Raw genomic sequence first — 16,341 nt, forward strand, 5'->3', positions numbered from 1 at the left:
ATATTTATCAGATTAATAACGATTCTGTCACAGCGGTTAAATCAGTACGTAGATATTATATGCGACGAAAAAATCTTGCGCGCGCGTCACCGCTCGCTTGTGAGTCCCTTGTGATCTGCCCCTTTAAAGGGGTACTTATAGCTCGATACCTAAACATGCGAGTGGGACAGGCCTGGTAATATGCAGATTGCAGATATGATCAAATGATCATATATATTGGATCCTATATATGATCATAGAAATGATCCAATATAAATGATAATGTAATACCCCCCTAGATACAGTTGACGGTTTTCTGGAATATTTATTTTCATGTTCATGAAATCTCGATTTAATAATACATACTTAATTAAACACTTTTTGTTAAAATTATATTTACAAAAATAATTAATTTCTTTACAAGCAAGCAAGTGATTTCAGACGCACAATATCATTTAATTTTAAAATGTGTAACACTGATTGAGTGTGATATGAACACAATATTATAAAGGTTTTTCTTTAATGTAATTTCAATAACAGCAAAAAAGTAAAAGTCGGCGCTTTTTGCCGACTATTCGCCGACTACAAAAGTGGCCGGATAGTCGGCTTTACCGACTAGTCGGCACATCTCTACTAGAAAGTAATTTATAACAATTATATATCTATAATTTTTTTTACATGACGTTATACAATATTTTAGCAGATCTATTTTTTTTATAAACATATGTTGAGGCAGTAAGTTTTGGATATGACTTCAACTTTTACTGGATTTTGCAACTACAATGCGTAAATTTGTATTACGGAGTAATGAGTATCTGAGTATAGTAAGGACCATGTAGGTATATAGTTAAATGTTTTATAACTCTTAACGCGTTATTGATAAAGGCCGCAAACATTTGTTAGGTCTCTTTGATGGGGTAATGATTAATGGGAGCTGGGCGATGCTCGCACAATTATTTACCCAGTTGTTGATCGTTATGGCTTTTCGATGACGGTGACATGTTATTCATACATAATATTGTACCATCGAGGAAATTGATTCCTAGGCAGTTGACAGACCAACGTCATTTAGTCGGATCATGTCAATTCAATGTTAATTGTGATCTGTCGGTTGGGTTTGACATAACGCGACCAAACTACGTAGGTCCCCCATCTGCTTATGAATCAACTTCTCTGATAGTATCTACACATGAACCTCCAGCTTCACCGAGGGATCTTAAAATGTTAGTGACCTATACAGGGTTTAACAAAACATAGTGATAAATTGATAATACTTCGAGATGTGAATGTGTAGAGATTATATAGAGTTCACTATGAAAGACTAAAAAAATGTTTGTGATTTGTAAGGGCAAGCGCCACAGCGCGATGTATTTTCCCATACAAAAGTTAAAATAAAGTCGCTCTTTCAGCGCGGATACTTTAACAGTGACCTCCATACAGGGGACCCATACACATCCTACAACAGCCTTTCCCAAAGTGGCGATAACGCCCCCTTGTGGGCGCTGAAGGTCTGAAGGGGGCGGTGTGGGACCAAAAAAAATGTGGGGGCGTTAGGTAAAGGCTTGGGGGGTGATTTATAATTTAATTTCATCTGGATGCATTTTAAAAAAACAGTGGGAGTAATAAAACATAATTTGTTCTCAAAGTGAGTAGTAGACAGAATAAGTTTGGGAACCCCTGCCTTACAGTATTATCACTTTGTTTTGTTACACCTTGTAACTATAATATATGTTGTGGTTTAACCAGGAGTGGAAGACGGTCGCGGCGACGACAGCAGCAAGCCGACGAGCCTGTTCTCGCGGAACAACGCGCAGCTGGCGACGGAGACGCTGCGGCGGTACGTGCTGGCCGGCGTGCCCTGGCGCTGCCTGCTGCTGCTGCGGGCGCTCGGCGTTGAGGTATTTAAACCGTCATCATTTTTAAGGGGGATGAGCCCCAAAACTTCATACTGACCAAAGTAACTCTTCCAAACCTCCAACCAAAATCAAAGTAACCGCGATCGAAACTCCATAGTTGCTGGCTGGTTCTTACCTCTGTGAAGGCCACAAACAGGTAAACTTTTAGCTTTATGAAAAGGAGGAAGGTCTAGCCATCGCAGGCTCTTGGTCCAATAGGACATTTACAAGATTGAAAGTAAAGGTTTTCTCATAGGAATTATAATATAACTATCTATATTCTATATTTCTATATTTACTATATAAAACTCAAAGGTGACTGACTGATTGACATAGTGATCTATCAACGCACAGCCCAAACCGCTGGAAGGATCGGGCTGAAATTTGGCATGCAGGTAGATGTTATGACGTAGGCATCCGCTAAGAAAGGATTTTGATAAATTCCAACGCCAAGGGGTTCAAATAGGGGATGAAAGTTTATATATAATACTTCTTAACGCGAGCGAAGCCGCGGGCAAAAGCTCGTAAGTACATATAATTGTAAATTCAGGTGTTTCCGTTATGATAATAATATTGTGATCAGCCTATCGATAACTCACACAAGAGGGCTTAAAGCAGTGCATTGAATGAGAATGAACGTTGCATGATGACGTCGTTGGTACATATAGTATTTAATAGGACAAGTGTCGTGAGCGATAACCGCAGCGGGCAGGTCGCTCCTCGCGATAGGCTGAGACATCCGATGAGAAATGATGGACATCTCATACAATAGATTATATTATTGTTTATCATTTTGAAGCTGTCTTATCAAAATAATAGTAATGAAAGTTGCATTTATGCGCATATTTTTATATGTTTTAAGAAGCCCTTATTTCAGTAAGTAATATCGTGAAATGCGATTTGGTCCTGTTATGTCGAGAACAGCTCAACGTATCGAGGCTATCAAATACTATCGTTTTTGTCGCGCTCTGTTTCCACCACCTCTTCACATAAATCAATCGTGATAACCTTAGGCTCCCTTAACATTTGCAAGTTTAAATCCAACTTTCCAAATGTCCAGGGTCTATCGTGCTGTCGTCAGTTGAGCTCTGTGCTGATCTGGCTGGTGGGGGAGCTGGGTGCTGTGAGTCCACCTGCAGCCAGCCCTGCTGCTGCATTAGAAGTCCCCGTGTCGACCAACTTGACAACTGCGTCTATCGGCCAGCGCACGCCAATACAAGATCTTTTTTCGCGACGGTAACTTTTGTTTATACAATAAATATTAATTATAGTAGAGTTTACTAAGTTATGAATAAACGTATAATTTATTACATAATATTATAATTAAGTACTATCGGAACCTCAGAACAGGGAAATAAGGAGAAGTGTTATGTAGCGCCGTTTATATGGAAACCTATGTCGCCGACTTCAATGACACTATATTGTCAGAATAGTGTCAACGGTACACGGCCTAGTGATGTCCGGTCTATCTACGGTGTCGATTAATTATTATTACGACGATATCGATGTATTTTGGTAGGTATTTAAATACTATTAAAAGAATGAAAGTGATAAATAATTAATATTACAGAGTCTAACAAAAATAACTTAAAGGCCGAAAGGGGTTGAAATAATCCATGATTACGAAAAACTTTTACTATGGGACCAACTCAATTCGGCAAAATAATCAGCTGTTTGGCAAAATCGTAACTAGGCAATAGATAAACATTCATCTATACTAATATTATAATTCTGCAGAGTTTGTTTGTTTGTTTGTTTGTTTGAACGCGCTAATCTCAGGAACTACTGGTCCGATTTGAAAAAATCTTTTACTGTTGGATAGCCCATTGATTAAGGAAGGCTATAGGCTACATTTTATCACGCTAAGACTAATAGGAGCGAAGAAATAGGGGAAAATGTAGAAAAAACGGCGGAAATTGTATGAAAGGGCTTATTTGAACGCGCTAATCTCAAGAACTACTGGTCCGATTTGAAAAATTATTTTATTGTTAGATAGCCCATTGATAGAGGTAGGCTATAGGCTATATTTTATTACGCTAAGACTAATAGTAGCGAATAAATAGAGGAAAATGTGGAAAAAACGGGAGAAATTATATGAAAGGGTTTATTTGAACGCGCTTATCTCAGGAACTACTGGTCCGATTTGAAAAATTATTTCAGTGTTAGATAGCCCATTTATCGAGAAAGGCTATAAGCTATATTTTATCTCGCTAAGACTAATAGGAGCTAAAAAATAGAGGACAATGTGGAAAAAACGTGGGAAATTATATGAAAGGGCTTATTTGAACGCGCTAATCTCAGGAACTACTGGTCCGATTTAAAAAATTCTTTCAGTGTTAGATAGCCCATTTATGGAAAAATGCTATAGGCTATATTTTATCACGCTAAGACTGAGGAGCGAAGAAATAGATGAAAATGTGGAAAAAAACGGGGGAAATTATTTGAAAGGGCTTATCTCACGAACTACTGGAGCAATTTTTCTGATATTTGGCAAACATGAAAAATATACCACGTGAAGGAACAAAGGCTATTTTATGCGGAAAACGGTTGCGTGAAATTCCTAAATTACGCAAGCAAAGCCGTGCGGAACATCTATATATAATAAAATCGTAGGAAAGTCAATTCTGTACATTGAATATTTTTGTACAATAAATAATACTTCTATACTAACGCGGACTAAGTCGCGGGCAACAGCTAGTAATATTATATAACCAGATGTTAAGTTGGAAAAAGACAAATATGTCTGTGAAAACCGCATTCAAATCGGATCAGTAGTTTTCGTGTGATGCTGGAACAAACAGACAGACAGACACAAAAAACTAGCCACAGACTTTGGCTTCTATAGCGATGTAGTAACACCCCCCGCTTATTATTTTTTGAATATCTTTAAGAAGGAAAAAAGGGACCCTATATTCCTAAGACTTCGATGTCTTATTGTCTGTCTCGGCTGTATATCTCAATAACCGCTACACTTCTGAAATTTTCACATATTGTGTATGTATGTTACCGATATAATAACAGATTTTATACGTGGGAGACCCATGCTTCGGCACGAATGGGCCGGCTCGACCGGAGAAATACCACGTTCTCACAGAAAACCGGCGTGAAACAGCGCTTGCGCTGTGTTTCACCGAGTGAGTGAGTTTACCGGAGGCCCGTTCCCCTCCCCTATTCCCTTCCCTGCCCTCCCCTATTCCCTTCCCTTCCCTACCTTCCCCTATTCCCTTCCCTCCCCTATTACCCTATTCCCTCTTAAAAGGCCGGCAACGCACTTGCAGCTCTTCTGATGCTGCGAGTGTCCATGGGCGACGGATGTTGCTTTCCATCAGGTGACCCGTTTGCTCGTTTGCCACCTTATTTCATAAGAAAAAAATACTAAAACAAATTAAATTTAATATTTAAGGGGGGTCCCACACAACAAACATGATTTTTTTACTATTTTTTGCTCGATATCAATAATGGCAACAGGTACTAGGTAGGCACTTGAAAAGTACAAAATAGTCCATTGTATTTATACTTTATAATAAAATTAAAATAAACTAAATAATTAAGGATTCGTACAAAAACACATTATATGCCTAATTTGCTCTATTATGATAAGGAACCTTTTGTACGCGAGACCAACTCGCACTTGGCCGATTTTTTTCATACATTTCTCTTTGAATTTTGCATCTTTGGGAAAACTGAAAGTGATGAAGGTAATCATTCTTCGAAGATGCACTAATTATTGTAAGTTATTATGTATGAGTAAGCATTAAGCTCCACTTCTTTCGAATATAAAATAAAACTTACGCATATTTAAAATAAATTTAGACCTTCCGCGCGGCTTCACCCCCGTAAATTAGAAATTTCAAAGACTAATGAGCCCACAAAAATAGCCTATGACATCATGTGGTCTACTTTTGATTTATGCTAAACAACCTAAAAATTGCTGGATGGTGCGTGAAATAAGTCCTTTCAAATAATTTTCCCCGTTTTTTCCACATTTTCCTCTGTTTCTTGGCTATGAGCTATCTAACTCTGAAAGAATACTTCAAAATTTCAAATCGGACTAGTAGTTCCTGAGATTAGCGCGTTCAAACAAACAAACTTTTCAGCTTTATAATATTAATGTAGATAATAACGCAACCGCATAAAAAATATCGATACCAAAATCTGCATCACACCACATCACTAGTGCCTTAGTTTGATAGTTCACGGAACATTTTTCGTAAAGAATATTTTTCGTGAAGAATAATTGATTTTTAAATTAAAAAGTCGTATAAATTACAGTTGGCTGTGATAGGTGATACCGATATTTTTGAAATTGACAGTATCGCTGCAATTTTTGTAGGTAATTATAGCACAAGTCAGCATTTTGTTCGCAATTTACGGCGTAGTGAAAGCGTGTAAGCCGTGGAGTGATCGACATACGACTGACAATTTGTGCCCATATGGGCAGGATTTGGCGACATGTGACAAGCTCTATAACATATCTCTTACTTCTAAAATCTGTGATCGGAACAATAAATTCATAGCCAACTGGCGTACTCCCGTAATTTGGTCAGATCAGTCAGCCGACCATGGCTAACATTGACTTGACGTAATCCGACCACCTTAGACCGGCATCTGCCTTAGATATGAATAAATATCTCTGATATCACATTATATCAAAATATTGTTTTTCGTTTAGAAAATTATAACCATTAAATATGTTTATAGAATATGGTCAAAGCAGAAGCCGACTGGTGGTTTGAGTGCAAAACAATCGCAGGCTTCATCGTCAAAAAGTCCATCGGGAAGGTAGGCTATTTTTTTTTAAAGCTGTGGTAATACTGTTCTTATTGAATTCTGCATGGTTTTATTTTTAAAGACACTATAAAGTTTAAAAGCATATCAAGTGCTAAAACGTGTACAAGAATAAATTAGTATACCTTTAACCTTATTACAGGTTGAGGCAGGCCTTTCGCACAAAATTGAGTTTGGATAATTCGAAGCAGAGACCTGAGAAGTCTGATCCGTCGTCGGATTCTGGAGATTCAGATGACGATTTGCAAGTTATAAATCGTTCCATGTCTATTAAAGTGTGTTCTCGAAGCGACGACTTTGACTACTTCAATTTAGGAAAACGTTCCTCCAACGACTACACGAGTACCCTCTACTCTGATCCATTCTATTCGCCTCGTAAAACTAAACCCAAAGCCGACGACTACATGACCGATAAGCACAGAGAAATCATAAACTCAGAGATAGGAACCTTCGAATTTACACTCATAATAACAGATCTGCTGAAGCAGCTGTGCAAAGCTGAAAGTAGCCTCTCCGGCTCCGAAGGATCACAAATCTCAATGCAATGCATTAACTTCTCCCTTAAAAGTTTGTGCTCTCTTCAGTTCGGATCGCTACCTGACCTGTCGTCGCTGGGTCATAGGTCGCTGGAGATATCTCGTGTGAAGCTCGCTCTCACAGAACTGCTGATCGTATCTCTGGACCAGGTGCTGATACATTCCGACTTGTGTTCGAAACTAATCATCAACGGGATACTCCCGATGTTGCTGAGACTACTAGAGGATGTGATTTGCAAATCGAATGCCAAGCAATCTAATAAACTCGATCGCCAAAACCGTGCCAAAGAATTAGACATATCAAAGGAGACTGAATCGAAGAATTTATTATATTTTGTATTTGGAATAGCTTATAGTATAACTGCATTTTTCCACTGCCTACTTATGCAATGTAGATCCGTAGATAAACTGAGAGAGTTCACGGATCAATTTAAGTTATATGGGGAGTGCTTTAAAGGCGGACTTCTTAAAGAGTGTATAGAACTAATGATAAGAATTCCAGTGACGGACGAAGAAGAAACGGTGCTGCTTATAAAGAAGTTAATAGAATCTATTGGAAGACTCATCAGTGCCATGAAACGAGTTAGGAGTGAAGTTATACATTCGGCGGCATGCCCAAAGAGTAGACATAAGGCATGCCGCCAGCGAGTCGTGGCGGGAATGCATCATCACCACGACATTCTCGGGGAGGCTGGGTCCGGTCTTCCCATTCCATCATCATGTTGTGTATCTATACTTTATGGCACTTTGGTGTCGTTGGTGCCCGATGAGTATATTTCTGCACAAAAGCTGTTGAGAAACAAAATTCTTAGTGTCATGCTAAAATGCGGCGTCTGCTGCTGCCTGTCACCTAATTTTCTAATGGAAAGTATAGTCCGACTGATGCTGACACACCATACGGTCGCCTCTAATTGCCTTCACTTACTGGAGCACACGGTGTACGGCGATTTAGGAGCCAGCGTGCTCATACCGCGAGTGACCGACCAGCTACCTTGTTCTATCTGCGAACAGAGTGATGGTAACCGCGACCTCGGCAGAAAGTACTGCTCGCACGGCGTTAGTCCTATGGAGAGGAAAAGTGTCTGGTCTTTTCTCATACACTACAATTCGCTGCTGCAGTTGGATAACCATAACGACGTACTCCACGCCACCGTTGGGCATCTTCTTAAAGTAACCCCAAAGTGCAGAACGGAGATGAAGTACGAGTTATTATTTAGTGTCATCTACCCGACCTTCATAGTAGCTAAACACCGATATATAATGAGATCAGAGGAGACAGCTTACTTTCTGACCGCCTCCTGTCTTAGCGTATTCGCTAGCCTCCTTAACACCGTATCGTTTGCCGAGCAATTCATTCAGAAAGGAGGTCTCAGCTACGTTCTCGAGCTCGTTGCGTTACCAGAATTCTCAAACAGATGTTGTGCGATCCTCGAAATCGCGATTGTCGTTGAAATATTCAAGCTAACGAAGGAGAACGAAGAAATGACGTACTTCAGGGAGATGAGATCGCTCGCGTCAGTGCGCATGCTCGTAAAATCGCTCATGAACGTAACCGAGAGCTGCCACAACGTGTATAGGGAAATAATTCCTCCCGAAGTATTCGACGAGCTCTGCGATTTGACAAAAGTGAAGGAGGCACTAGGCTGGGATAGCCTATCCGGAGCCGAGGATGATTCCACCGATGTGTGCATTGCCGAATCTAATCGAGCCGAAACGACGGAAGACATCGTCGAGGTGCTGAAGAATGCGTATACGTTCTGGAAGTGTTGTGCGGGACTGTGCCTGTACAGCCCGTGGTTTCGGCGCTGGGTGTCGCGCGGTACGCTGCTTTTGCGCAGTATCGCTCTATTGCGGTTGCTGCTACATCGCATCTGTTCCACTGATGCAGCTGTCGTAGAGGAGCGGGAGGCGCGTGCTATTATCAAGATCATGGAAGCTTTGCTTACAGTGCAGTTTGCTGTAGCAGGTAAATAATCTGTAAATTATTATTGTCTGAGCAAAAAGAAAAAAAAATGTTACTCGTTGCGAATTCTCGTTTGTGCGCACAAAGTCTTTATAATGGTACTTGACACATTATATAGTAATAAATAAACTAGCAGCAGTTTGCAGGGTACAAGGTTGAAAACTGTCGGTTTCACGCGCGACTGGGCATTCGATACTCAATACCTACGCGGATATTATTAGGTTTCTGGATAACATATTTATTGCATTAAAAGATACTATCCATTTATTCTTCTTCAAATTAACGTATTTAATATTTTATTTTATAATAACTTATAATAACACGGACAATAATATCCGTTTATCTATCTATATTCTATACTTATTATTAAGATCATTCGTTTCGTCATCATGTCGTTGAAGGTATCGAGTTGATATTAAAAGTAAGTACCTAAATAATTACTCTATGTCGCTCATTTAGAAGTCTCAAGGAAAAAATATATTTTTAAGCGCTTTTAGAATTAATTTTGTCAAGTCCTTATTTATGTAAGTATACTAGATTTTGCATAAACAGTTATCATTACACAATTTACCAAAGTCTAAACTTTCTCTTTTTCCATGTAGATAGCACATCAGACAAATCTAAGGTGGTGAGCTGCGCGGTGGTACGTAAGGCGTTGGCGGCGCGCGCGGCTGCTTGCGAGAGGGCGGGGGGCGGTCTGCGGGCGCTGTGCGACGCGCTCCTCGCGGTCGCCGTCGCCAGGCCCAGCGGCCGGCACGCCATGCCGCGACTTGCGCCGTCCAAGGTATGCTTACTTTGATTGATTGTCCTCTATTCACATGAGGCTTGAAAGGACAAAAATCACACCTGATAAAAATGTTTTTTTTTTTAATGCTAAAAAAGATTACATGATTAATGGACAGCTCACGCCAGTATTATAGTACTCTGTGACAGCTCTTAGGCCGGTATAAATAGTCAATACTCAAGATGCATCTCGGTCTTAAGACATGGTTCAGGCTCTAACACTAACACATACACCAAACATGTTATAATGTGGGTCTGTGGGAGTGAAATAATCTAAGAAGACTCGCATCCGTTTTTTCTTTGAGACTTGCGTGATACGTCATAATATTTCATTACGCATGGGCATTGGGCAGTGAAGGAAGGCCTAAAATTTAATATACATGTATTATAAATATACATATTTAATATGTTGTCGACGCAAGACACAAAAGTACACATCATGTCCAATCAGTTGGCTGTCAAAATTTGGACCAATCATAGAGCCGAACCGCGTCTTGAGACCGAGATGCATCTTGAGTATTGACTATTTATACCGGCCCTAGTTTCAAGCTAGGAAGTATGATGGTTGGACATGATGTGTACTTTTGTGTCTTGCGTCGACAACATCCATACTAATATTATAAATGCGAAAGTATCTCTGTCTGTCTGTCTGTCTGTCTGTCTTGCTTTCAAGCCAAAACTACTGAAGGACCCCCGGGATGAGCGCTGGCCACGCGCAATACGAATTCATTTTCATCGATATTTTCATGGAAATAAGATATTTTCCCACATCAAAATGTAGCCTATGTCCTTTCTCAGGCTTTAGACTATCTGTATACAAAATTTCATTACAATCGGTTCGGTAGTTTTGGCGTTTGGCGTGAAAGCGAGACTGACAGACAGACAGAGATACTTTCGCATTTATAATATTAGTTTAGATTATGTGCACACTGCACTGCCGTTTTTGGGTATTTTGATTAATTAAGGGCCACGCTACACCGGAATGGCAGCGGCGAGGCGAGTACTTTCAGCGCTGCCAATCCGGTGTAGCGCGGCCCTAAGAGGGGTACCACTTACCAGGGTTTTAAAAAGTTTTTAAATTTGACACAAATTTTGTTGACACCGCGCGCTATAAACTAAAGTCCACGCGGACGAAGTCGCGGGCAACAGCTAGTATTAAATATGTATATTTATAATACATGTATATAAAATTTTAGGCCTTCCTTCACTGCCCAATGCCCATGCGTAATGAAATATTATGACGTATCACGTAAGTCTCAAAGACAAAAACGGATGCGAGTCTTCTTAGATCATTTCACTCCCACAGACCCACATTATAACATGTTTAGTGTATGTGTTAGTGTTTTACAAGCTCGAACTTCGGTAAATCTTAAGATTTAAGTGTAAATTTTAGGATTTACCGACACAAGTTGGTAAATGTAAGTATTTCTAATAATACGACAATTTTTTCTCTGAAATCTGAAACTCTGAATATCTCAATCTCTATCATAATCTATCTAACTGAATCAGTACTTCTCTATTTGTCATTTAACAACGAAATATGAACATAATATATTTTACCTAAGCTACAATTCAGTCATTATTATTTTTATATTTGGTTTTTAAAACAGTAAAAAAGGCAATCGAGGTTTGTAATTAATTTAAATAGGTAAGGTACCTAAAACAAAACATTTCACTTGTTACAACATAGAGCGCTATTATGGCACAGAATTACAAAGTAGCTGCTAGTAAATCTTGATGACTTGCAGGTGCATTTTTTGACGATCATCTTTTTTTCACAATTACATTTTTTGAATCTTTGTCCTCCAGTTGTCTGCAATCAATGTCTGTCCGTCTGTCTGTCTCCAGGCTGTATCTCAAAAACCGCTATAGTTAGATAGTTAGACTTATGAAACTTTCACAGATTGTGTATTTCTGTTCCGCTATAACAACAAATACTAAATATAAAACAAAATTAATATTCAATTCATAACACAGCACAACTGTTTCATGCCGGTTTTCTGTGAGCCTATGGAATTTCTCCAGTCGAGCCGGCCCATTTGTGCCGAAGCATGGCTCTCCCACGGTTAATACCACTTAAAATTTATAATAATAGTAAAATAAAATAAAGATTTAAGCGGGCCTTCCATAGATCCATACCAAAAACACAATTTCTGGCCTGTTTTTGCTCTATTATACGGTACCGGAAGCCTTCGTCGCGAGTCCGACTCGCACTTGCCCATTTTTTTTCAACATGTACAATGCCATTAACGTAAATCCTAAGATTTTCCTACTATACGGTGCAGTGGTAAAAGTTCGTATCGCAAACCTTTTCAGACATTTACCATTAGGAATTGGTAGATCTTAGATTTTACCACGTTTTACAAGAAAATCTTAGGATTTACTGCAGTTTAAGCGTTTACAGTAACATATACAGGGTGTAACAAAAATAAGTGATAATACTTTAGGGTGTGTATGTGTTCCATATAGAGAGTTCACTGTGAAAGTAGAAGCGCTGATAGACCCAATTTTTTTTTCACTTTTGTATGGGCAAGCGCCCGAACGTCACGAGTTTCCCTATACAAAAGTGAAAAAAAAAAATTGGTATTTCAGCGCTGCTATTTTCACAGTGAACTCTCTATAAGGAACACATACACACCCTAAAGTATTATCACTTATTTTTGTTACACCTTGTATACTTATTTTAAATTTCAATATTATCTAATAGGTCTATTACTTTGAAGAAATTATTTAATATTTTCTTATTTCTATTTTCTATGAGCTTGAAAGTAGGATGTCGTTGATAAAATTTAAAAAAATGTTTATCGTTTGTTAGGAATTTAAATTGATTTTATAAATTGTTAATCGTGTAGTAGTATAATATTTGACATTATACACGCGTATATTTACTTGAAAATTGTTACTTCTTTAGCGTAGATACTGTACGTACGGCGCGGTGTACCTAATTTATACATGTTGGCATATTGATGCATTATTAATTATTACTAGCTATTTGACCGAGCTTTGCTCGGTATACGATGAAAATGACATTTTCTAAAAATGATTCCTAGCTAGATCGATTTATCGCCCCCGAAACCGCCTATATACTAAATTTCATAAAAATCGTTGGAGCCGATTCTGAGATTTCAATTATATACATAATTATAAATATATACAAGAATTGCTCGTTTAAAGATATAAGATATAGGTAATACTTAATAGGAGTCATTAGGAGTCACATGGCTGATCTCATCAAGTTTCATGTGACCTACAAGAATAATATTATAATAACAGTTAATATTAAACTGTCAAGTGGATAGTAATAGGTCTGTCTGTCTGTCCAAACCGCTTAACCGATTTAAATTTGGTATGGAGATACTTTGAGTCCCGGGAAAGGACTTATTATTATGATACTTTTTATTCCGGAAAATTTTACAGTTTCCTCGCGATAAACGAATTTTGCCAAAACGGAGTTGCGGGCGTCATCTAGTTCTTTAAATAAATCAATGCGCGCATAAGTTTTTAATTAAAAAAAAACTTTTTTTTGGATAGATTTGGTTTCAAATTAATATTAAGTTAATATGTTACTACTTACCTACTGCTAACTACGTATTTATAACCATCCCTAATCTGATTAAGTTTAGAGAAATTAGGATCAATAATATTCAAAGTAGGTGAGTGTTGACTCACGACATGGCCTTGGCTGGTTTATTTAGTATTTTAAATTTAAGCTTACATATTCCGTGAAATCTAGTAATGACGCTACAATAAAAAATTTGAATATTTTTAAATGAGTAAACAACATAATATAATCGTAAATTCATTAAGTATCTCACGGCGCGTAGGCAAAATTGTAACTAGTTTATAGATAAATAGATTGGACCGGTTACCTGCGGGCTGCGGCTAGAGATATCCGAAATCCGACTTGACAAACGAGTATCCCATTAGCGGCTAAGCGGGCATAGTTGATAATAGGGATCTCTAGTCCATTCGCCGCGCCGGCCGCTGCGCGTCGAACGTGCGTCGCGCTGCCTCTCTAGTAAAGTTCGCGATAAATGTTGTGCAACCTGACCAAGTGTTTCGACTTCTTTGAGTGTGACTAGGATCTACGTGGATAAATGTACAGTGTCTGTGAATTGTTGTGATGTCTACGAGCAATGGACACACTGATGCCATGATTTCAGGCGCGGTAAGATGCTGATGGAAATAATTCATAAATCTTAATAGAATTGTATTTTAGCACTCAATTTAATAAAAGAAATATTAGGAATAATTAAAATTGTTGCCTTGGTATTTAGTATTTAGAGAGTCTTCTATTGTAGTTATAAAATCTAAACCACACTTAAATGCTAATATGACACAATAATATTGTACTACCTCCAGTTCGTATATTATTAGGATGACTACAGTAAATTTTTGACAGCAAGCAGACGAACAATATACAAATGGTAATATAAAAAACAATAAGTACACGAATCATGGTAAAATATTACCATGATTCGTGTTATGGTAACATGTAGATTGTAGATGTTACCATAATAGTAGATGTTATTGTAATAACAATAACATCTACTATTATCAATTCAATATCATAACAACTGATCAATTGTTGTTCCCTTTAGCCCCAATTTCACCAACGACTGTTAAAGTTAACGCTCGAATTAGTATCACGTTACCTCTTTCATTTTTCTTATGAATGAAAGAGAAGACTTAGGTTATACTTAAATTAAGGCTTAGGCTTTATTCCTTATGAAAACTAAGCATCCCTCTTCAAGCAATATCCAGTGACCGACGAGACAGATTGAAAATAACTGTTCCAATTTATTTATACGTTCCTTATTTCCTTATTGTTTGTCTTTTTGGGATCCAATGCCTTAATCTCATCTTATAACTTATCCATTTTAGTAAACGTCAATTTGAGAATCACTGCCTTGATTATTAAATCTCATTTCATAAAAGATGCAGACAGTTCAATATCTATGTATTATACTTCATTTAATGACAAGACCAAATCTCATTTCATAATATGTTTTTGTATGGGATTATTTATTTTATTTAAATATTATTATTAATTAATTATTAAATTGTAAATACAACTGAGTATTTTGTGAACATTTCAAGGGCCTACCTATTGCCATTATTGATATCGAGCAAAAAATATAAAAAAAATATAATTATGTTTGTTGTATGGTAGCCCAACTTAAATATATAAATTTATTTTGTTTTTAGTATTTGTTGTTATAGCGGCAACAGATATACACAATCTGTAAAAATTTCAGAAAGCTAGCTATAGCTGTTCTTGAGATACAGCCTGGAGACAGACAGACAGACAGACATCGAAGTCTTAGTAACAGGGTCCCGTTTTTAACCCTAAAAATATGCTGTGTATATTATATTTATAATATTACAGCTAGCTGCTTGATGATAAAGTGGGTAAGTTACAAGTTTTGTTCAAATTGTAAGGGAATAAATATAAGTAAGTAATTGTAAGGGAATAATAAATTGCTCTTATGCTGTAAAATGTTAGATACCGACTTCATCCATTCATATCTTCAATTACTAAGCTCTTGTTATTCTGTTAATTCAACCTATGGATAGTTTGGGAAGCATTGGTATAATTTATGTCCCATATTATAGTTTGTGCGTTTTATGATGATATGCGTGATACATTATAATTGACAATAGTAGGGAAGTTACCTAACAAAAATTTATCGATAGTTTAAAAATATCGAATCACTTCGTAAAGGAATTGCAATCGAAATTATCGATTTCGTACTTTCGTTCGTACGTATTTCAGTGGTGCCGGCGATTTAAGATGGCCGCCCTTTTTTACCGACTTCCAAAAAGGAGGAGGTTATACGTTCGGCTGTATGTATCTTTTTTTTTTTGTATGTTCAACGATAACTCAGCCGTTTGTGATCCGCTTTTAAAAATTTTTTTTGTGTTGTATAGGTTTTAACTCGAATTTGGTACCATGTTCACAAAAGTGGTGATGTGATGATGGGATCCTGGAGGAATCGAGGGGACTCCTTGAAATTTGTATGGAAACATATAGTGATTTCAATTTTTTCTGAAGCATTCGAGGTAAATGCTATCAAAAAGTAAGATTTCGCAACAGGTTATACCCTGGCTCCGAAGGTACCCAACAGAACTTTTGAATCCTTATAGATACAGGTTCGGAGATTTCGGCGTTGTTTAAACAACTGAAAGCATAAGCCAACACATAAATTTATTTAATCATCATCATCAAAATCATAATTATGCCATGGGTCATCACATTATGACCCAATTATTGATGCTTTTCGTGATATTTTGCATCGAAGCAGATGTTTTTGATGATTATTTTGCTGTTTGTGGACCGATTTTCAAAATTCTTGTGTTGTTGTATAGGATATAATCTTGATTTTGTATAATAATT

At 37.6% G+C, this 16,341-nt stretch overlaps 1 protein-coding gene across 4 annotated transcripts in view; it reads left to right on the forward strand.

Moving 5' to 3' along the window:
* Positions 1–16,341, forward strand: part of LOC121739343 (lysosomal-trafficking regulator) — a 77,571-nt gene that overhangs the window by 9,118 nt on the left and 52,112 nt on the right. For 3 of the 4 annotated variants that reach the window (XM_042131763.1, XM_042131747.1, XM_042131755.1), the window contains exons 5-9: positions 1,726–1,877; positions 2,935–3,110; positions 6,576–6,656; positions 6,805–9,164; positions 9,764–9,945. In XM_042131763.1, the coding sequence (XP_041987697.1) occupies positions 1,726–1,877; positions 2,935–3,110; positions 6,576–6,656; positions 6,805–9,164; positions 9,764–9,945 (2,951 nt within the window). Of the gene's footprint in view, positions 1–1,725; positions 1,878–2,934; positions 3,111–6,575; positions 6,657–6,804; positions 9,165–9,763; positions 9,946–13,878; positions 14,113–16,341 lie in introns of those variants that run through there. The other variant, XM_042131773.1, reaches the window with a different exon arrangement.

This window comes from Aricia agestis, chromosome 2 (genome assembly GCF_905147365.1).
Source record: "Aricia agestis chromosome 2, ilAriAges1.1, whole genome shotgun sequence".
In the NCBI taxonomy this organism is placed as follows: domain Eukaryota; kingdom Metazoa; phylum Arthropoda; class Insecta; order Lepidoptera; family Lycaenidae; genus Aricia; species Aricia agestis.